At 54.2% G+C, this 19,269-nt stretch overlaps 9 protein-coding genes; 6 read left to right on the top strand and 3 right to left on the bottom strand.

Moving 5' to 3' along the window:
- Positions 1 to 411: 411 nt before the first annotated feature.
- On the bottom strand, positions 412 to 2,849 carry GSBLH_T00001306001 (uncharacterized protein; the record flags this gene model as incomplete). XM_013039690.1 has 5 exons in its annotated part: positions 412 to 2,118; positions 2,148 to 2,315; positions 2,348 to 2,481; positions 2,516 to 2,723; positions 2,757 to 2,849. The coding sequence occupies 5 exons, from the start codon at positions 2,847 to 2,849 to the stop codon at positions 418 to 420; spliced, it is 2,304 nt and encodes a 767-aa protein (XP_012895144.1). The 3' UTR covers positions 412 to 417.
- A 34-nt stretch (positions 2,850 to 2,883) lies between these two features.
- Positions 2,884 to 7,030, bottom strand: GSBLH_T00001305001 (uncharacterized protein; the record flags this gene model as incomplete). The annotated part of the gene is made up of 10 exons (XM_013039689.1): positions 2,884 to 3,255; positions 3,286 to 3,627; positions 3,657 to 4,007; positions 4,040 to 4,598; positions 4,630 to 5,115; positions 5,145 to 5,231; positions 5,267 to 5,433; positions 5,464 to 5,604; positions 5,647 to 6,168; positions 6,203 to 7,030. The coding sequence occupies 10 exons, from the start codon at positions 7,028 to 7,030 to the stop codon at positions 2,884 to 2,886; spliced, it is 3,855 nt and encodes a 1,284-aa protein (XP_012895143.1).
- Positions 7,031 to 7,369: 339 nt separating this feature from the next.
- Positions 7,370 to 9,555, top strand: GSBLH_T00001304001 (uncharacterized protein; the record flags this gene model as incomplete). Its single annotated transcript, XM_013039688.1, has 4 exons — positions 7,370 to 7,680; positions 7,717 to 8,274; positions 8,305 to 9,102; positions 9,138 to 9,555. The coding sequence occupies 4 exons, from the start codon at positions 7,370 to 7,372 to the stop codon at positions 9,553 to 9,555; spliced, it is 2,085 nt and encodes a 694-aa protein (XP_012895142.1).
- A 5-nt stretch (positions 9,556 to 9,560) lies between these two features.
- Positions 9,561 to 10,018, top strand: GSBLH_T00001303001 (uncharacterized protein; the record flags this gene model as incomplete). Its single annotated transcript, XM_013039687.1, has 4 exons — positions 9,561 to 9,612; positions 9,643 to 9,666; positions 9,698 to 9,864; positions 9,923 to 10,018. The coding sequence occupies 4 exons, from the start codon at positions 9,561 to 9,563 to the stop codon at positions 10,016 to 10,018; spliced, it is 339 nt and encodes a 112-aa protein (XP_012895141.1).
- Positions 10,019 to 11,752: 1,734 nt separating this feature from the next.
- On the top strand, positions 11,753 to 12,428 carry GSBLH_T00001302001 (uncharacterized protein; the record flags this gene model as incomplete). XM_013039686.1 has 5 exons in its annotated part: positions 11,753 to 11,797; positions 11,829 to 11,879; positions 11,911 to 12,001; positions 12,031 to 12,314; positions 12,347 to 12,428. 5 exons carry the CDS (start codon positions 11,753 to 11,755, stop codon positions 12,410 to 12,412), a joined length of 537 nt encoding a protein of 178 aa, XP_012895140.1. The 3' UTR covers positions 12,413 to 12,428.
- A 104-nt stretch (positions 12,429 to 12,532) lies between these two features.
- Positions 12,533 to 13,546, top strand: GSBLH_T00007008001 (uncharacterized protein; the record flags this gene model as incomplete). Its single annotated transcript, XM_013039685.1, is given in 5 exon segments — positions 12,533 to 12,557; positions 12,590 to 12,650; positions 12,700 to 12,801; positions 12,833 to 13,145; positions 13,154 to 13,546. Coding segments are annotated over 5 exon segments (894 nt in total).
- A 119-nt stretch (positions 13,547 to 13,665) lies between these two features.
- Positions 13,666 to 14,218, top strand: GSBLH_T00007007001 (uncharacterized protein; the record flags this gene model as incomplete). The annotated part of the gene is given in 4 exon segments (XM_013039684.1): positions 13,666 to 13,926; positions 13,955 to 14,093; positions 14,132 to 14,187; positions 14,192 to 14,218. Coding segments are annotated over 4 exon segments (483 nt in total).
- A 179-nt stretch (positions 14,219 to 14,397) lies between these two features.
- On the top strand, positions 14,398 to 14,719 carry GSBLH_T00001301001 (uncharacterized protein; the record flags this gene model as incomplete). XM_013039683.1 has 2 exons in its annotated part: positions 14,398 to 14,575; positions 14,609 to 14,719. 2 exons carry the CDS (start codon positions 14,398 to 14,400, stop codon positions 14,686 to 14,688), a joined length of 258 nt encoding a protein of 85 aa, XP_012895137.1. The 3' UTR covers positions 14,689 to 14,719.
- A 2,280-nt stretch (positions 14,720 to 16,999) lies between these two features.
- GSBLH_T00001300001 (uncharacterized protein) lies at positions 17,000 to 18,839 on the bottom strand (the record flags this gene model as incomplete). XM_013039682.1 has 1 exon in its annotated part: positions 17,000 to 18,839. The coding sequence occupies one exon, from the start codon at positions 18,837 to 18,839 to the stop codon at positions 17,673 to 17,675; it is 1,167 nt and encodes a 388-aa protein (XP_012895136.1). The 3' UTR covers positions 17,000 to 17,672.
- Positions 18,840 to 19,269: the final 430 nt, after the last annotated feature.

The following is a 19,269-nucleotide window of genomic DNA, read 5'->3' as shown; positions in this document are numbered from 1 at the left end:
GAACTCCTGTCATTAACTCAAAAAGTAAGAAAATGAAAATAATGAACGAAAACCATCAGAATTAATAGGGACAATTATGGATATATATGTGGCATTCCCATACTTTCGAATATGGTATTTTTACGAAAAGCGGCCAATTCTGGATTCTCCTCAAATAGAGCCTTCCAAATGATCTATTCAATGGCATGGTGAATCCGATTGATCGTCGGGTATTTGGGAGAAATACACCTATGTCTTTGCGTTGGGTGTAGTAAACCTGAGGAATACGGCCAACACACTTCGAAACACGAACCCCTTAGAACGTGTGTTTTTGCTCCTTCTTTCTGTATCTCTATCCAATCCTTGCTCCCCTTAACACCCACCCACACAGTACACACATAAACACTTCACGATTAGTTGAACAAACAAGTAAACAGCTTACTGATAGTTCTTCTCCATCTCCTTGAACATAGCAATGCACTCGTCAACCGTCTTCGTGCCAATGATTTCATTGCTACGACTTCGAATGGTGACGGTGTCGGTCTCGGCCTCCTTGTTTCCCACCACGAGAATATAGTTAAACTGAGCGAGCTGTGCCTCTCTCACCATCTTGTTGAGCGTGCGTCCGGTGTCATCGACCTCGGCTTGGAAGTAGTTGTCCCAGAGTCTCTGTCGCACCTTCTGGGCATACTCCATGCAGGTAGCGTTGACGGGGATGACGATGGCCTGGCGCGGGGACAGCCAGAAGGGCCACTTTCCCTTGAAGTGCTCGAGGAGGATGGCGAAGGATCGCTCCACGGATCCCAGAATGGCGCGGTGCACCATCACCGGGCGCTCCATCGAGCCGTCCGCCTTCTTGTACTCCAGCTCGAACCGGATGGGCAGCTGGAAGTCCAGCTGGATGGTGGCGGTCTGGTGCACGCGGTGCAGCGCGTCCATCACCTTGATGTCGATCTTGGGTCCGTAGAACGCGCCGTCGCCGGGGTTCACCTTCCAGTTGCCCTCGCCGATGAACTCGTTCAGCGACTCGGTGAGGGAGGCCTCGGCCTGCTGCCACAGCGCCAGATCGCCCATGGCCTTCTTGGGGCGCGTCGAGAGCTCCAGGTTGAAGCTCATGCCGAAGATGCCGTACACGTGTCGCATGAAGTCCAGCACGCCGCTGACCTCCTGCTTGATCTGGTCCGGTCTGCAGAAGATGTGGGCGTCGTCCTGCTGGAAGCGGCGCACGCGCGTGAGTCCGTTGAGCGCGCCGGAGAGCTCGTTGCGGTGCAGCACGCCGAAGTCGGCGAAGCGGATGGGGAGCTCGCGGTAGGAGTGCATGGCGTGCTTGAACATGAGGCAGTGGCCCGGGCAGTTCATCGGCTTGAGCCCGTACTCGGTGTCGTCGCAGTTGAACAGGAACATGGAGTCGCGGTAGTGCGAGGCGTGGCCGCTGATGTTCCAGAGCTCCAGGTTGTACACGTTCGGCGAGACCACCTCCGTGTAGCCACGCTCGTGGTACTCGTGCCGGATGAACTCGATGAGCTTGTTGTAGATGTACGCGCCCTTCGGCAGGAAGAAGCAGCTACCGGGACTCAGCTCGTGGAAGAAGAACAAGTCCTGCTGCTCGCCGAGACGGCGGTGGTCGTTCTTCTTCGCCTCCTCCTGGAACTTCTTCCACTCCTTCAGCTCCTTCGCGTCGGGGAACGAGATGCCGTACACGCGCTGCAGCGTGTCGTTCTCCGCGTCGCCCAGCCAGTAGCACGCCGAGTTCTTCACCACGGCGAAGCCCTTCACCAGCGCCGTCGACGGCAGATGCGGGCCCATGCACAGATCAATCAGCGACCCGCACCGGTACACCGTCGTCGTCGCGCCGTCGGGGACCTTGCTCCGAATGATGCTCGTCTTGAACGGGTTGTGCTTGAACAGCTCCAGCGCCTGCGCCTTCGTCAGCTCGCACCGGTCGAACCGCTGCTTCTCCTTGATGATCCGGTTCGCCTCCGCCTCGATGTCCTTGCACTCCGCCTCGCTCACCGTCATCTTCCCGAAGTACGCGTCGTAGTAGAACCCGTCCGTCAGCGCGGGGCCGATGCACAGGTCCACGCCGTACAGGTTCTCCATCGCCTCGCCCAGGATGTGCGCGCTGCTGTGCCAGAACGTCTACGTCCCACCCCCCACGCGCGCCCTACCGCCTTTCCGCCCTTGTCCTCGAACTTCAGCAGCCACAGCTTGCAGTTGCCCTCCAGAGGGCGCGTCAGATCCCACAGCTCGCCTTCCTCCTCATCGCACGACTCCCGCTCCTCCGGCTCCTCGGTGTTCACGCACGAAGAGCAGATGGAGGCGTCCTCGTACAGCACCTGCGTTTCAGCAGCAGCGCAGATTCACCTACTCTTGCGGAAACCACATGCTGCGCTAAACCCTTCGAGATACCCTCAGCAATCATGAGAGGAGTCGTCTCCCACGACTTTCCGGTCTTGACAGCACCATCGGGCAAGGTGATGGTAATGTCCACACGCGGCTTCTCTAGAAGCATGAGCAGACAGGGAGGAACAGCTACCGGCAAGGGACTTCTTGTACTCCTCAAAATACTGGTTGAAAAGCTCCAGACGCTCGCTTAACCATGGCGCGTTTTTCGTAATCTCGATCTCGCCTCCAATTAACCCCGAAGTCTTGATATTTTGTTCAGTTCCCTCAATCAGACGATTTGTTTCGTGACTAGACCAAACGTGAGAGCAGCTCCGTCCCAACCACCCCCTACTTTTCCGCTGACATCTCGCTCACAGATACAAAGAAAAAACTAGAAGTCGGACAGGGATGCACTTTCCGCTGAACCCACGCTCCCGCGGGAATTCGCCGATTTTGGCTTTCCAAACAAACAAGCAACTTCTCATCACAAAGAGCACAAAAACAAGCAGCAGCGAGCCGCTACGCCTCTTCCGCCGCGTCGTACTTGCCCAGATCGAGCGTGAGGACGGCGGAGGAGTCCTCCCTCCAATCGCGATACACTCCGACGAGGGCATCGGAGCGTTCAAACAGCATATCCTTGTGGGAAATCACGATGCACTGCGTGTGCCTGGCGTTCTCCTCGATATACTTGGCGACCCTCTGGACATTGGCATTGTCGAGCGCATCATCGACTTCGTCCAGCACCAAAAACGGCGCCCTTCTAAACCGATGCAGCGCAAACAGCAGCGCCAGCGTCGCGATCGTCTTCTCGCCCCCGGACAGCTGGTGGATGTCGCGGAACTGCTTCCCCACGGGACTGACCGTGTATTTCACCCCGCCCAGATACGGTTCCTACCCGTGAAACGCCCGCATGAAACCCACGTCGGGGTTGGTCAGCGTGAGCACGGCCTGCCCGCCGGTGGCGAACTGCACGCTGCGCGTGAGGTCCTTGTAGGTGGCGTCGATGGCGGCCTCCACCAGCTGAAAAGCCTCCAAAAACCGCGATTTGCGCGTGTCGCTGCAGGCGAGGAAGGCCTGGTTGGCGTCGTGGAAGGCGGCGACGAGCTTCTTGCGGCTGGCGTTCATCGCGGAGACGCGCTCCGAGAGGTCGAGGAACTTCTTCTCGGCGAGCAGGTTGGGCTGCATGCGGTCCAGCTCCGACGCGATCTGCCCGATCCGCCCGCGGAACTCCTCGTCCACGCGCGCGTAGTCCAGCTCGGAGAGCTAGCGTCGAGGCTTCGCGCCGTCCCTACCTCCGTCGGCTTGCTGCACTTCGAGAAGTCGATGCGCCGCATCATCGCGTCGTCCTCGTCGATCGCCATCTCCAATCGCTGCGTGTACTGCTGGGAAAACCCCGTGCTCGTCTCCGCGAATTCAGACTCCACCTCCATCGCTCCCGTGGCTTCTGTGGCTCCCGTGGCTCCTGTGGCTCCCTCGCTCTCCTCCGTGGCTCCTGCCTCGCTCTCTCTCCCCGGCAGCAGCGGAATCTCGATCTGTTCCATCGCGGCGGAGCGGAGAATCGCGTTCCGCTTGGTCTGCAGGATGGTGATCGCCGATCGCACGCTCGACGCCGCGTCGTCCAGCTTCTTCGCCTGGCTTCGTTTCTACGTGTGACCGGTTTGGCAGCAGTGTCCACCTCGCGGATGCGCGCGTCCACCACGCCGATGCGTCCCTCCTCCTCCCGGATGCGTCGCTGCACCTTCACGATCGCCACCTGCGCGGCCTCCAGTTCCTCGTCCAGCGCGCGCAGCCCCGCGTCCTCGCTCTCCGCGCGCCCGCGCAGCTCCTCCAGCCGCCGACTCGCTTTGCTCCGCGCCGCCGCCTGCTCCGCCAGCTCGCGCTGCGCGCTCTGCAGCCGCTCGCGGCCGTACTTCTTCTTGGTCTGCAGCAGCGCGATGTGCGTGCGGCACTCCGCCTGCATGGCCTCGTTCTCGCGCAGCTTGCCCACCATCTCCGTCTCCAGCTGCTGCAGGCTCTCCACGCCCAGCTCGTCCAGCAGGGACCCATAGACGCGCTTCTCCGCGACGGTGAGCTTCTGCAGCAGCGCGGAGAGCGCGGAGACCAGTCCGTCCTCGTCGCGCTGCAGGGCTTGCAGGGCTTGCTGCGCCTGCGCGAGGTCGGTCTCCAGCGTGGCGATGCGCGCAGCGTAGCCCTGCAGCTTGGATCGCACGGCCTCCAGCTCCGACGCCAGCACTCTACGCGATCAGCCCCGCTCTCTGCGCTCACCGCTGCTTGCTCGCGTAGCGGTCGCGGTCGATCTCCACCTGCCGCACGGCGTCGGACGTCGCGGCCACGCGCTGCACGCGCCTCTCCATCTCCGCGCATTCCTTCTCCAGAACGCCCAGCCGCTCCGTCTTCGCGGCCAGCTCCCTCTCCGTGAACCGATCGCCGCGCTTCGCCGCGCTCCAGCCCCAGCCTCCCGTCATCGCTCCGCTCTTGCTGATCTCCTCGCCCTCCAGCGTCACGATCTTCTCCCCGATCCGCGTCTCGTACGCCAGTCGCCGCGCCGTCGCCAGCGAGCTCGCGCAGATCGCGTTCCCGATCGCGTAGCGCACCGCCACCTCCACGTCCGCGTCGAACTTGAGCAGGTCGTAGAAGAGCTTGCACCCGGACCGCTTCAGCTCCGACCGGATCTCCACGCGGATGTCTTTGGGGCGCAGCGAGTCCAGCGGGTAGAAGTCCAGCGGCGGCATGTGCTGCTCCTTCAGGTATCTACGGAACGGGGAAACCGGGGAACCCACTGCACGCACTCCACGGCGACTTGCTTGGTGTTGACCACGACGGCGTCGAGATGCTTCCCCAGCGCGACGTTGACGGCCACGTTGTACCTACCGCTCAGCCCTCGCGCTTTCTCTCTCCGTACTTCTGCAGCGAGGGCACGCAGATGTCCAGCAGCAGTCCGCGCACGTCGGGGTACAGCTCTTTCAGTCGCTCCACGCACTCGCGGCGCTGCACGTCGCGCCTCGAGCTCTCCCGGCTCTCCGCCGCGCCGCGCAGCTCCGCCTGCAGCCGCTCCATCTCCCCGCGTTTCTACGCCTCGCCTCGCTCCCTCGCGCCCACTTCGTGCAGCTGCTCGCTCAGCGACGCGAAGTCCGATCGGATCTCCTCGCTCCGCGCCGCTAGCGCCGCCGCCATCTTCTCCGCGTCCTTCGCGCTGCTCTGCAGTCGCTGCTCCTGGCCGCGCAGCTCCTGCACCACTTTCTACCCGTTATTCACTCTCTCTCTCTCCGTAAAATCGCCTACACGCGTGTTCTCCAGCTCCTGCCGATGGCTCTCCATCTGCTCGCGCTTCTGCTTGATCTGCGTCTGCACCGTCGCGCGCTCGCGCCGCTTCGCCTCGTTCGCCTGCACCAGGAAGCCCGCCTGTCGGTCGAACTCCTCCTTCAGCTCCGCGTACCGCGCCTTCTGCGCCTCCGACATCGCCACGCCCGCCTGCGTCTTCGGAACGGCTTCCGCCAGCGCCTCCAGCGTCACGTTCATGCGGTGCAGATCCTCCTCCAGAGCGCGGTCCTCCGCCTCTAGCGTCGATTGCTCGCTGCGCAGCCGCGCGATGGCCGCGTCGCACTGCCGAATCCGCGCTCTAGGCTTCAAGAGAGGGGCGAACGAGCACTCGTTGCGACGAATCCGGTCGCTCAGCTTCACGCTCTCCGGCTGCTTCTGGCGGATCGCTTCGTTGATCCGCTGCTGCTTCGCCTCCTCGCTCTTCAGCTCCTCGCGCAGCTGCGCCATGCTGCGTTGGCTCGAGTCCTTCGTCTCCCGCGCTTTCTACAACCAATCCATCGATCCCCTCGCGTCCAACCTCCTCGTTCCGCTCGCAGAGCTCGCGCTCGCGATCCAGCTGCGCCTCGCGCGCTTGCTGCGCCTCCAAATTCGATTGGAGGTACTGCAGCTGCCACAAAAAGTACTCCACGCGCAGGTCGCGCAGCGTCATTTGCTTCTCCTGGAACTCGTCGGCCTCGCGCTTCTGCTCCTGGACTAGCTTCTTCTCCGAGATCATCGTGTACTTCTTCTTCAGGTTCATGTCCATGATGTTGCGCAGACGGTCGCGTTCGGCGCGCAGCTCGTCGTACTGCTGCTTCATGTCGGCGCTCCCGGAGAGGTCCTCGAACAAACGAGCGAGGTCCTCGGGAGAGCGGGCAGCAATGTTTTGCACATCGCCCTGGTACACCACAAAATTGCGGCACTTTACAAGGATGTTACAATCAGCTAATTTGGACAGGTAATCTTCATATCTGTAGGCCTTTCCGTTGATCTTGAATTGGGACTGCCCATTCTCTTTCACCTGACGATAGAATTCGATCTCTTGCCCAGGTTCCACATTCTGATCGGACTCATCGGTCATATAAAACATGGAGACGGAGCAGGTGCGCGCCACAAAATGCTGACTCTCATTCCGAAACACTAGTTCTCTTAGATTCGTACTACGCAAGTTCTTTATGGGAATGGCCAAAACAAAGCTGATCGCGTCCATTAAATTTGATTTTCCTATTCGGTGACTCTCCACAACTAAAAGTATACCCGCCCCATTGGGACCAATAATGCATGTGAACTGTTTGAAGGGGCCGATAACGTGACGGCCGCGATAGGACTTGAAATCTTCAGTCTCGATTCGATCTATTCGTCCCATCCACTGTTTCTAAGTACTATTAAATATATAATTTTGTATAAATTGAGAGGGTGAACAAGAAACCCGCCAAAATACTACACGAAGAAATAAAAGTTTAAAAGGATTTTTGAATATAGGATGTATTATTATTAGAGGAATCGACAAGGAAGAAAAGGATTGCCAAGTATATTAGATAAAAAAATAGAGCATTGGAGGATTGGCAAACCATAAGAGCATAGAAGCACTGATTCAACCGATTGATCGTGCCAGCTCCAGAAAGTTGTTCAAACACGAAGACTTCAAAAGGCATTTCTGGAGAAAAAAGTGAAAATCGTTCCCTATTTTTGTACTGTTATTCTGATGAAAGCTGCCGAACTCGACCGAAAGATCGAAAATGCTGCTAAACGTGGCTATTACGCTACGAAGCAGGTTTATAAGAAGATTATGCGCAAAATCCGAGGAAACGATGTGAGGTATTTCAATACGACCAAGAGAGGTGATATCAATGACTGGAGAATTCAGTTGCATGGGCTGGATAAGCGACAAGTCGGAAAAACGATGAAATGCGTGATCGCAGCCATGACAATCGGTACGGATGTGTCCTCCTTGTTCCCCGATGTGATTAGTTGCATTCACAACGAGACCTTAGAATTGAAGAAGTTGGTTTACTTGTACGTGTTTCTTCAAGCGCCTTCCTCATCTTCTAGATATCTATTAAAATACGCAAAAGAAAATCCGGAACTGACGCTCCTTTCCGTGAATACGTTTGTTCAGGACTGTGAGGACAAGAACCCGCTGATTCGTTCGCTGGCGCTTCGCACGATGGCGTGTCTTCGTGTCCAGTCGGTCATCGAATACCTAGTTCCTCTGCTCGATCGATGTCTCGATGATGTCGATCCCTACGTTCGCAAGACGGCCGCCGTGTGCGTAGCGAAGCTCTACGACATGGCTCCGGAGCGCTGCGAGGAGGAGGGCTTCATCCTCCGTCTTCGCAAAATGATCGGCGACTCGAGTCCGTTCGTGGTGTCGAACTCGCTCTTCGCCCTTCAAGACATCGCAGAGACGCTGGGCACGGACACTGTACGCGTGAACGGCAAGCTCCTGAACCGTCTGCTGGTGTGTCTGGAGGAGTGTTCGGAGTGGGGCCAAATCGCGATTCTCGAAGCGATTTCGCGGTACATCCCCGAGGACGAAGCCGAGGCCAGCCGTATCATCGAGCGCGTGGCTCCGCGCCTCCAGCACGCGAACACTGCGGTGATCATGGGGTAGATTCCCGCGGTTCTGCTGAGATCTAGCGCGGTGAAAGTGATCCTGCTGAACATCGAAGATTGCGACGAAGAGCTCATGAAAGCGACGCTGAACAAGCTCGCGCACGCGCTGGTCTCGCTCACAAGCATCGAGTGCGCGGAGCTGCGCTACGTGGCGCTGCGGAACCTGCGTCTGATCATCCAGAAAGTGCCGAACCTCATGGCGTCGACGATCCAAGTCTTCTTCTGCAAATACAACGACCCCTACTACGTCAAAATGGAGAAACTCGAGCTGCTCATCAGCCTCGCCACGCCGCGGCACATCGAGCGCATCCTCGGCGAGTTCAAGGAGTACGCCGTGCAGGCGGACGTCCCCTTCGTCCGCGCCTCCGTCCGCGCGATCGCGCGCTGCGCCATCAAACTCGAGACCGCCGCCGACCGTTGCGTCAACGTTTTGCTCTTCCTCCTCCAGAGCAAGATCTCCTACATCGTCCAGGAGGTCGTGCTCGTCTTTGCCGACCTCTTCCGGCTCTACCCGGGCAAATACACGTCCGTGCTCGTCCCCGTCTGCAGCGCCATGGAATTGATCGATGAACCGCGGGCACGCGCAGCCATGGTCTGGATCATCGGAGAGCACGCGGACGTCATCGAGAACGCGGATGAGCTGCTGGAATTCTTCGTGGAAACCTTCCACGACGAGAAAGCCTGCGTGCAATTGCAGCTTTTAACCGCGGTTGTGAAGCTCTTCGTGAAGCGACCCGATGCGGGGAAGCAGCTCGTGACCACGCTGCTGACGCTGGCGACGGCGGAGACGCTGAGCGTGGACTTGCGAGATCGTGCGTATTTGTAGGGGAGCGAGATGAGAGATGATGATGGGGTAGGTATTGGAGGTTGCTGTCGTATGCACCGAAGACGGCGAAGAAGGTCGTGCTGTCGTCGAGAGCGAGTATGAAGCCGATTTATGAAGAGGTCATGGATGATGATTTGTTGTACATGATGTTGGAGGAACTGGGATCGGTGGCTTCGGTGTATTACAAACCAGCGCAGGAGTTTATCACGCCCAAGAGAGGGCCGGAACCTGTCTCGACCAATTCACCTTTGGCGGATGATGATGATGATGAATTGCAGATCGATGTGGATAATGAAGAGGGGGATAACAGCGATGAGGACGAGGATAGCGAGTTTGATATGGATATTTTTGCAGATAGTGATTTGTGTGTTTGTTTGAAGCAAAGAATCGTTCCAGAAATCGAAGCTATTTCTGGAACTTTCTGGGAGTTTGCTCATTTTTTGTGTTAGTTGTTATGGCAAAGCATCATCCCGATTTGATTATGTGCAGAAAACTTCCAGGCACAGGTAGGGCTGAAGGAGGCTAGTGATGGGTAGCTATTGGTCGTCTCTGCAATAATTGTAATTGTCTACTCTACATGTCAACGTGTAGGTGATGGAAAGTGTGTAATTTGCGATACCTACGTAAGACCCTGTACTTTGGTCCATATATGCGATGAATGTAACTACGGTTCCTTCCAAGGACGCTGCATCATTTGCGGTGGAGAGGGCGTTTCGGACGCGTATTATTGTAAAGAGTGCACCGTTATGCAAAAAGATGTAAGCTTTTGAATTGTGTGGTATAATGCTGTAGAGAGATGGTAGAAAAGAGAAAGAGGTTTCAAATGTAGGGTGTCCCAAAATTGTGAACATTGGTACTGCAAAAACAGATATGTTCTATGAACAAAGGAAATATGGGTTTAAAAAGAGGTAGTGTGTTTGTTTGAAAGATTCCTGTATTTTACGAGTTGTTTCGATTCAAATCCTCTATTCCATTTCCACACACTCAATTCATTTCAACCAACAAAAGTCCAAATCCAAATTCTTAATAAATTAATAAATACGACTCGACTAAACAATACTCTTCATCTCGATATCCCGATCTCCATAAATCTTCTTCTGTCGATATTCTCTCTCCATCTTCACAAACTTCGCATCCATTGGGAACACGGGCTGCCTTCTCCGGACCACGCTTCCCAGACAATTCACCACATCATCAATGTTTCCTCTACCTCACATCCTATTCCCCAATCCGACCCTTCATCCTCAAACCGGACCAATTCTGCAGTCTTAAAGGAAATCGCAGGCAACTATCTTTCAACTTTTCCCTCCATCATTACACTCGACGTTACAAATCGATGTTCCACATGAATTCCTATTTCACGCAAACTCTCTATCAATTCGCGAAGGTGGGCTGCTTCCTGTGGTACCAAAAACGCGGTGCTGCACGATCCCTTCGATAGGAGTTTCATTCTATCTCTACCTGGTCGATTCCCGCGGGAATCAGTGGAAGAAAAAGTTTGGCTTTGTTTACGAGTTTGGCCTTGGTGCTTTCGAATTGATAAGAAAGTGTTTGCCAATTGGTGTTTTCGAGTGTGTGCAAGTAAGATGATTGGACGCTTTCCTTCATGTTGGAGAGTGTCATCCCGCGGTTATACACGGAACCTAGGAAAGAATGGGGATGGCGATGGGCCTCGGCAAGAATCGCGGGTTTGTGGGCTGTCATGAAAGCAAAGGAGGGCGTTACGTTCAGAATGGAAGTGTCATGAATCTGTTCATCATGTAGCCATCAAAAGTGGAAACGGAGAAATCGATGATCTCATCGATCCGAGGCAAGGGCTGAAGACAAAAGCCATGCCGATTATCGACACACACACTCACATCTTTTCGCATTTTCCGCATTTTGGGAAGGATTTGGCGTAGGGGAGTCAACGCTCCAGAGAACGAATCCACGCTTACAAATAAAACGTGTGTGATCCCTTCGTGGTACACTGCATCTTGAGCGGCTTGTTTGGCATCCATGGGGAGACACATCGAGTGGAACACCCATTCCGTTTTGTAGCCTTTTTCGTAGGCGTATTTCACGATTTCATCTCCATTGAAGCCATTCGAAATCACCAACAGACGGTCTTCCTTTTTATTCATTCTAGATTTCATAATTCTTCTTTGTAAGCACGTTTCTAAAAATCCATCAATAAAACTGTTTCCCGTTGCCGAGATTAGCGTAGTGTAGCGATCGCGCATTTGTTCATCCACCACTGTCTCTAACATAGCATCTATCACATAAAACTATTCATAAAAGCACGACTGCAAAAAGATTGGGTAACTTCACTCCGAGTGGATGCGATTCCACGAAAGAGTGTAAAAAGACTCTTTCCAATCACTCCACATCGACGACCTGCAATAGACAGCATCGATAGAAATAAACTTGATCCTTTTTCCTATGTTTTCTCTTTCCTGGATCGCTCCTTTTGTCTGTCATGTCCGATAGAGGAAATGCTGTCATCGTGGAAGCTCCGCGCTATAAGAAGATGAAGATTATTTGTATTCTGGAGGGTGCTTGTTTGGAAACTGTAAAAACCAAGAAAGTGAGAAACCTGTGCGCAGCGATAATATGTAGGGATTCACATTGCTCAATTCCGATGACCACATTGGGTTACTGAAAAAGATGAAGGTCGATCCGGTAAACGTTCGTCCAGATATTTGCCATCAGGTTGGTACCAAAATATCGAATTTCCACCTAGAGCTTACTTGCTTTGCTGGATAGTCCACTAAATAAGTCAGGTCATTTACAAGTGCGCTCAGGACATCCATACTCATTTCTAGGTGTACGTCCATACAACCAAAAACGTTCTCATCGAAATCAACTCGCACATTCGTATTCCCCGTACATATAATCGTTTTGCCGGTCTAATGGGTATGCTCTGGCTCGGTTCTTCACAGTAGTCCAACTTCTCCACAAGGAGAAGGTCCGCAACACGGATGGCGATGAAACCCTCATGAAAGTGATTCAGGGCAGCGTCCCATCGATTATTCCGGTGGACAGTCGTCGGTTTGCAACGTCAATCACGGGTCGAAGTGTCGATCCACTTGAGTTCGCACAAGTTTTGAGCAATTGGGATGATGCGTCGGTGCATTCGGACACGATCGTTTTCTCCTTTGGATGCTTTGCGGACGGCCACTCGATTCCGAATTACGCAGAGGAAACGATTTCTGTGTCGAACTACCCGGTAGACTGGCGATGGAGATGATTGATGCGTAGCTAAGCACTCCGGTGACGATTAGTAAGCTGCTGAATGCGTTTGAACACACCTGGGGCATTTTGTAAGGCTTGTTGTTTTAGTGGACTGTTTGTTTTTATCCCTTATAAAATTACAATTCTGTTTTGTTGACACCGGAGTAAGGTGGAGCAAGGTTTGGAGAAATGCCGTTACTCTTTCTTACTATGATGTGTTTATTTTTTGGAGTAGCATGTAGATGTTGCTTTTTTGCGTAATGTGCGTAGTTACTTCTCCGTCATTCAAGTCTGGGTATTCGCCCTATTTGGGCATGATTGATGCAGGCAGGTGGGTTGTTGGTTGTGTGCGTGGCTCGTTCGGAGTTAACTGTGTTTAGTACGGGAAGCCGCTTTTACCTGTTTAAAATGGACCGAGACGAAAACAATGAGATTGTGCGAATGAAGGAGGTGTATTCGGCTGAATGTACTCCGGGCATAAAGTGCATTTTGGGTGTTGTTTTCTACGTCTAGTTCCTATGCCTCGAACTTGGGTGGAGTCTGGCAGCCTCTCTACAATCTGATGAAAAATGCCGAAAAGCATGTCAAAACGTCAGGAATGTGTGTTCTCTGCTACGGTCTCTCACCCTCCAGGGACATTCCAGTGTACATCTACGCCACGGCCGGAATGCGTGTTCTGAACAAGCACGACCAGAACCGAATCTACAACGCGATCTACTTCGCATACCTCCGCTCCGACCTTCATTTCTACATGCGTCGCGACATGCTCCAGACCATCGACGGCGAGCTGGAGGCTCTCTACGGCTGGATCACGGTGAACGTCCTGGTACCCAGTTTCCCCAGTTTCTCGATCAGAACGGTCGGATCACTCCCTCTCTGCGGTACACGCGTCGCGCGACGCTCGGCTCGTTAGACCTGGGCGGCGAATCGACGCAGATCGCGTACCAGTTCGCGGTACGACGCCCCGGCGACGCGGTCGACTTCGCGCAGGACCTGTTCTGCCGGTCGTTCCTGTCGTTCGGCGCGAAGGAGGCGCAGCTGCGCTTCGAAGCCTTCCTCCTCAGCAATCGCGAAGCCTTCCGCGACGACGCCGATTCCCGCGAGGATCGCCTCCACGTCCCCAACCCGTGCAATCACCGCGGTTATCTCGACGAGTCGCCCAACTACCCCGCGCTCCCGCACGAGGGAACCGGCAATGTGGCCGCGAAACGCCCGCCTCACCGATAGTTCGACCGCTGCGAGGCACTCCTCACGCAGATTGTCCGCGGAGATTCGCCCTGCACCGATTCCCGCGGGACCAGTGGGCTTCGGGCGCGGCGTCGAGCGTAGAATGTTCCATCTGGGCGATGCAGATCCCCGCGGTGAACGTCGATTTCGTGGGAATGTCCCTCTATTTCTTCGTGGTGGACTTCGTCCGCGCGGCGTTCCGCCTCTCCGAGGACGCGCAGCTGTCCATCGAGGAGCTCAAGAGCTACGGCCGCGCCTTCTGCGCCCTCCCATGGGAGTTTCGTCGTGGGGGATCCCTCATTTTTAGGGATGTGAAGAACCGCTTCCGGGGCGTGCATCCGTACACGAACGAGCAGGTGCTGCCGCAGCGATGTTTTCAGGTAGGGATTCGCGGAGAGTGGCATGTAGATCGCGTATGTGGTGACATTGCTGGAGCAGGGATATCGGCTGGAGGAAGGGGAGCAGAACGCGGTGTCGATCGATTTTCTGCGGAAGATTAATGGAGAGAGCGTTGATTGGACGTACGGAGCGGCATTGTTCATGGTCGGTGAGAGGAGGGCAATCGAGTGTAGGGACGCAGTCCAGTGCCTCGACAGATCAGTTTGAAGTGGATTCTTGCGACCATCGTCGCTCTTTGCTTTGTAGGAATGCGAGATTGTCGATGAGGGATAGTTTGTTGCAGCGTACTTGCTAACGTATCGAACGTCTTATTTTCGATATCAAAGGATCTCTATAATTTAGCTTTCGTTCTGTTTGTTGGAAATAGAGAGGGGTGCGGGGTTGTGGGAATAACCGCGGGCACCGCCTAGGATTCACCGTTCTAGATCTCCTGCCATACTGTGTTTATTACAATGTCGTCTGAAGGATTTGTTCACCCTTCTACTTACAGAGATGCTGATGGAAATATTGCCCCTGAAAACCGTGAGGCTTGGCTGAAGTCCATGGAGGCAATGTCCAAGGACCGATTTATCGAGATCGAGGAGCTGGAAGTCTTGCGACAGAGAGTTTCTGACTGCTTCAAGAAAGAAGGTAATTTTCGGGTTTTGGGTGTAAGACGATTAGGTGTTAACCATATGGATAATTGCAAGGCTGTGGTAGATGCCTACACGCGTTTTATGGCGGAGAATGGCTTTTCCTCATAAGGTGGATCACAATTAGAATAAGAAATCTTTTTCTGTGTTTATTCACACAAGCGTGAGCGTAGCAAACCGGACAGACTCAAAATGGATCAAACAAACACACTTCACACAACTAACACAAACCAAGGCATTTTCGTTTCTTCGGAGCACAGGAACCTACGGCTGTATCGCAGTAGAAAATCTCGCTGTCATCACTATCCGCTGCACTTGACTGAGCTCCAGAAACCTTACTGTGCTCTTTGTCTCCGGCAGTAGCGATCACCTTTATCGTGAATGTCGCAGTGGGCCACAAATGCGTGATCTTGGCGGTTGTCTCCTCTTTTGAAACAACTACAAATTTAGCAACGATGTCTCTACCTACTGACGCTTTCGCAATTCTCCCAACTCTCCTCTAACACATCTTTACACAAGACCAAGTATCCAGCGGCGTCTATGCTATATACATTTTCCCTCATGTACGCTTCACAGGTTTCCAAGCGATCGTGATCGAATCTTCTTCCGCTTCAAGGCAGGTTATCTCTGTTGGTGCATCCAATTTTTTAGGCTGCTGTGTAGCGTTTTCCGCCATGATTGACTGCAGTTTGACAAGAAAAATAGCAGTTTATGTCTTTCGCTTTGTTTCGTTTACCTGTATTTTGAGTGCAATGACTCGAAAGTCGCTCCTACAACCAGTCAATATACTGGCTGGAGCACTTTTCCTTCTAGCACTTTTCTGTGGTTTAGGAATCAGAATCAAATCAATCGTATCGAAGAATCAATGTATCCTGCTTTCTTTTACTAAATAAATACAAAGATATCAAATTAGGTCAGGACTTTGCATTCGCGACTCTTCCATCTGTTTTTGTGTATCACACTAAGGATTCAATCATGAAGCGTCATAACTCGACGCTCGCAGCACTCAACAAAACGAAGAAGTTCATTTGTCCCGAATGTGATATTGTATTTACTAATGGAAACAAAAGGTGCCGATCGAAGTATGGATTTCACCCATTTGAATAATCTATATAGGTATTTCGCCTATGACGAGTCTGTGTGTTGTTCATATTTATCATTCAGCTCGTAGAGAGCCTATTTTTCTTTTAGGAAATTCTGTTATAATCGTCGCGATAACAGTTTCTCCATTCGACCCTCCGCAGCCAAAAGAAAAGACATCGGTACACAATACTATTGTATTCACTCTATTTTTACACCCAATTGTTTAGTCGATCCTTCCATCACAATTCATCCACTCCCTTATTACCACTTTGCATACGATTTTGCTGCCCAGTATCTTATTCTAAACAACAATCCAAAACTCATCGATGAAACGATCGATCGACTTTTCAAAATCAATGCATCCACTCTTTCTTTTCCTCGTCGCGCCGAATTCGATCAAGTTCTTTGGCTTCTCGCATTCTCAGTCGCTATGCACGACTCAAACCTTCGTCCGAGTGTAGATTCGTTCGTTCATTCTCTCATTTACACAGCCACTTTCTATCACCACGGCCGACGAAAGTCGTATTTCGGAAGATACATTTCGATTTGTCAACGAATTACTTCCGCTGTTAGAAATCCAATCGAAGGCTTCGGTTGTCATCGTGCGAAGCCCCGCCAAAGCAACGTTCTGTTCGAAGTTCGCCGTAGTATTTGCTGTGTTTGTGCCACATAGATGGCATTTGCGATGTCCTCCGCTTATAACGAGGTCCAGCCGAATTGGATTTTTCTGCGAATGTTCCGATTGAACATTTACAAAGCAGCGGGTTTTTCATTGTATGTGCCGCAACGAAAGAAGCCACATATCGTTGTATCGACGGAAGTTCGCAGCAAGCACCGAATCCCGTTGAATACTACGAGAGTAGGCGCAATCAACTTGTGGGAAATAGTATTCCCTCGCGGAACTGACTTCAAACCGAACGATCGAATCGAAGATAGCGATGTTGGGCTCCGCGGATCTCATGATGATGGCCGATTGGGAGCCGATTTACTATTTTATGTTTCTGCGAGCTCATTCAGTGGGTGTGATCTTACGAAACGAGTCGTGTGCGCGATGTTTTGTGATGAAGCGCGTGTGCAAAGAGCTGCGAATCTCGCTCTACACGACCTCGAAGTTCAATTTTTCGCACTGGGAGATGGTGGTGACTTCGATTTTTCCAAAAAAGAAGTCAAGTTTGTAGTGTGTTTGGCTATTGTCAATGATTGTTTGTTTGAATCAATGAATCAATCAATCAGGCATGCAAGCAAGCAAGCAAACAATCGCTCTGCTGCTCCATCCATCCAATCCCTCCGCTCCTTCCAATCTCGCTCGCTCCCCTTCTTTCCCTTCAACAAACACCGCAACCAATCATATTTATTATTAATATCCCATTCCCTGGGGCAGCCACATCGACGAGTTATAAGCGAAGCCTCGCGAGGGCTGGTCGACGTGCTCCATCATCACGCGATTGTTCTGCATCCCCGCTCCATACCCCTCCGCCGTCTGCGCCTGGTTCTGCGCCTGGTTCTGCGCCTGGTTCTCGTACGTGGTGGGCTGAATCTGCCCCATCAAGTTCCTACCGCTCACTCCTCCCTGCCAAAGCGCACGGATAGCCGCGATAGATGTACCCCTGGTTCGACGTGTAGTTCCCATACCCGCCCAGCGGCACGAACTGCAAGCCCTGGTGCCCGTACATCATCGGCACGTCGTGGTTCATCCCGGGCGCCTTCTCCCCGCTGTTCATCTCCGCTCCGCTCTTCCCCTGCAGCGACGAGTAGTTCTGCTCGCTCGAGTTCGCAGGCATCGCCTGGCCGGGGATCGGCACGTTCAGGTAGGGCGCTTCATGGTGCATCCCGGGCGCTGGGTGTGAGGGAATGGGGGCGAGGATACCTCCGTTGGGGAAGTAGTCGATGACCATGCTCTGGGGGTAGCTGGGATACACGCTGTAGTAGCACTAGAGATGACAACGACTGCGCGTGGCTACGTGGTAGGACAGATCGTGCATCGGATCCACTTCGTGGTGCTGCTCTACGCGTTATCTCCTGCCGCCAGTCGCACCTCCGTTGGCTCCCTGGCTCGGCATTGCCTGGTTCGCCATCACCTGCGGCATCGCCTGCATCGCCTGCGCCATCGGCTGGCCCATCGCCTGCGCCATTTGCGGTCCGATCGGCTGGCCCATCGCCTGCGCCATCGCCTGCGGCATCGGCTGCCCGATCGGTTGACCCATCGGTTGACCCATCGGTTGACCCATTGGCTGTCCCATCGGTTGACCCATCGGTTGACCCATCGGTTGACCAATCGGCTGACCAATCGGCTGACCCATGGGCTGGGCCATGGCCTGGATGGGCTGGGGGATCGGCTGCGGCATCGGCTGCGCCATCGGGTGGCCCATCGCCTGCGGCATCGGCTGCGGCATGGGCTGCACGCTCGGCGCGGGCTGCGCGGACTGCGTGCTCGGCGCGGGCGAGGCGGCGAAGCCGAAGCTCACCGGGACCGAGTCGGGCGCCGAGGCGAACGACCCCAGCGAGAACTCCAGCGGCTTGCGGCGCTGCATCTTCCGCACCACGCGCTTCCCGCGCGGAGCCGACGCCGCTGCCGCCGCTGCTGCCGGGGCGGCCTGCGCGGAGCTCGCCTCCCTGCTCTCCGCGGCGCTCTCGCCCGGCGCAGAGGCCTCCGAAGCCTCGGTCGACGCCTCCATCGACGCCTCCGCCTGCTCCACCGATGGCTCCGCAGCCGCCTGCGCCGAAGCCTCGGTCGACACCTCGCTCATCTCCGCGGCCTGCGCGGCCTTCGCCGGCTCTGCGGGCTCCACAGGCTCCACGGGCTTCGCAGGCTTCGCAGGCTCGGCAGAGGGCGCCGCTGAGGGCTCCGCCGACTCCGCGGTCGACGCTGAGTGATCGGGTTTTGATTCCTGCGCCTCCTCCGCTGCCGCCTCGCCAGATTTCTCCTTTTCCACGGTTTCCACGGTTTCCACAGTTTCCACGGTCTGGGAAGGCTGGGACTCGGCCGGCTGCTCCTCTTCGGCCGGCTTCACGGAGGGTTGGGCCGGCTCACCGGAGGGTTTCGACGCGGCGGCTTCGTCAGGCTTGGAAGAGGGCTCGGCGACAGGCTCGGAAGAGAGTTTGGGAGGTTCCTGCGCAGTGGGTAAAGCGGGCAGAGTGGGCAGAGTGGGCAGAGAGGAATGCTCCAGCTGGACAATCATCGGGTCCATCACGGGATCGAGATGGGCTTTCGAGGCAGCAGGCTTGGGAGCCGACTTGGAGGCGTTTTGAGAACGAGAAGCGGCGGCTCGTCGGCGCGCCTCGGCTTCCATTTGATTCTGGATTCTTCTTTGTCGACGCTCTTTTTCTGCTTTTTTGAGATTGATTTGCTTCTGAAGGGAGCAACAGAAAAAAGAAAAATACCTTTTCGGTACGAGTGATTACGGTGGTCCACTGGTCTGGAACATCATTTTCCCAATACTTTTGGACTTCGCGATTTATGGCTTCGATGTTTCCTTGATTAGAGACGATAATGTCTAATATATCACTTTTGGGAGTAAATTTGGGAAAGGAAGGGGCAATATCCCTATACTACAAAAGTAAGGACGGATAGGTGCAAAGAAAGCTTACAATTCGTTCAGCTTCAGCATC

Source organism: Blastocystis hominis (genome assembly GCF_000151665.1).
Source record: "Blastocystis hominis, Singapore isolate B (sub-type 7) whole genome shotgun sequence assembly, scaffold_10".
Lineage (NCBI taxonomy): Eukaryota > Bigyra > Opalinata > Blastocystidae > Blastocystis > Blastocystis hominis.
This window is presented reverse-complemented; position numbering and strand designations above follow the sequence as displayed.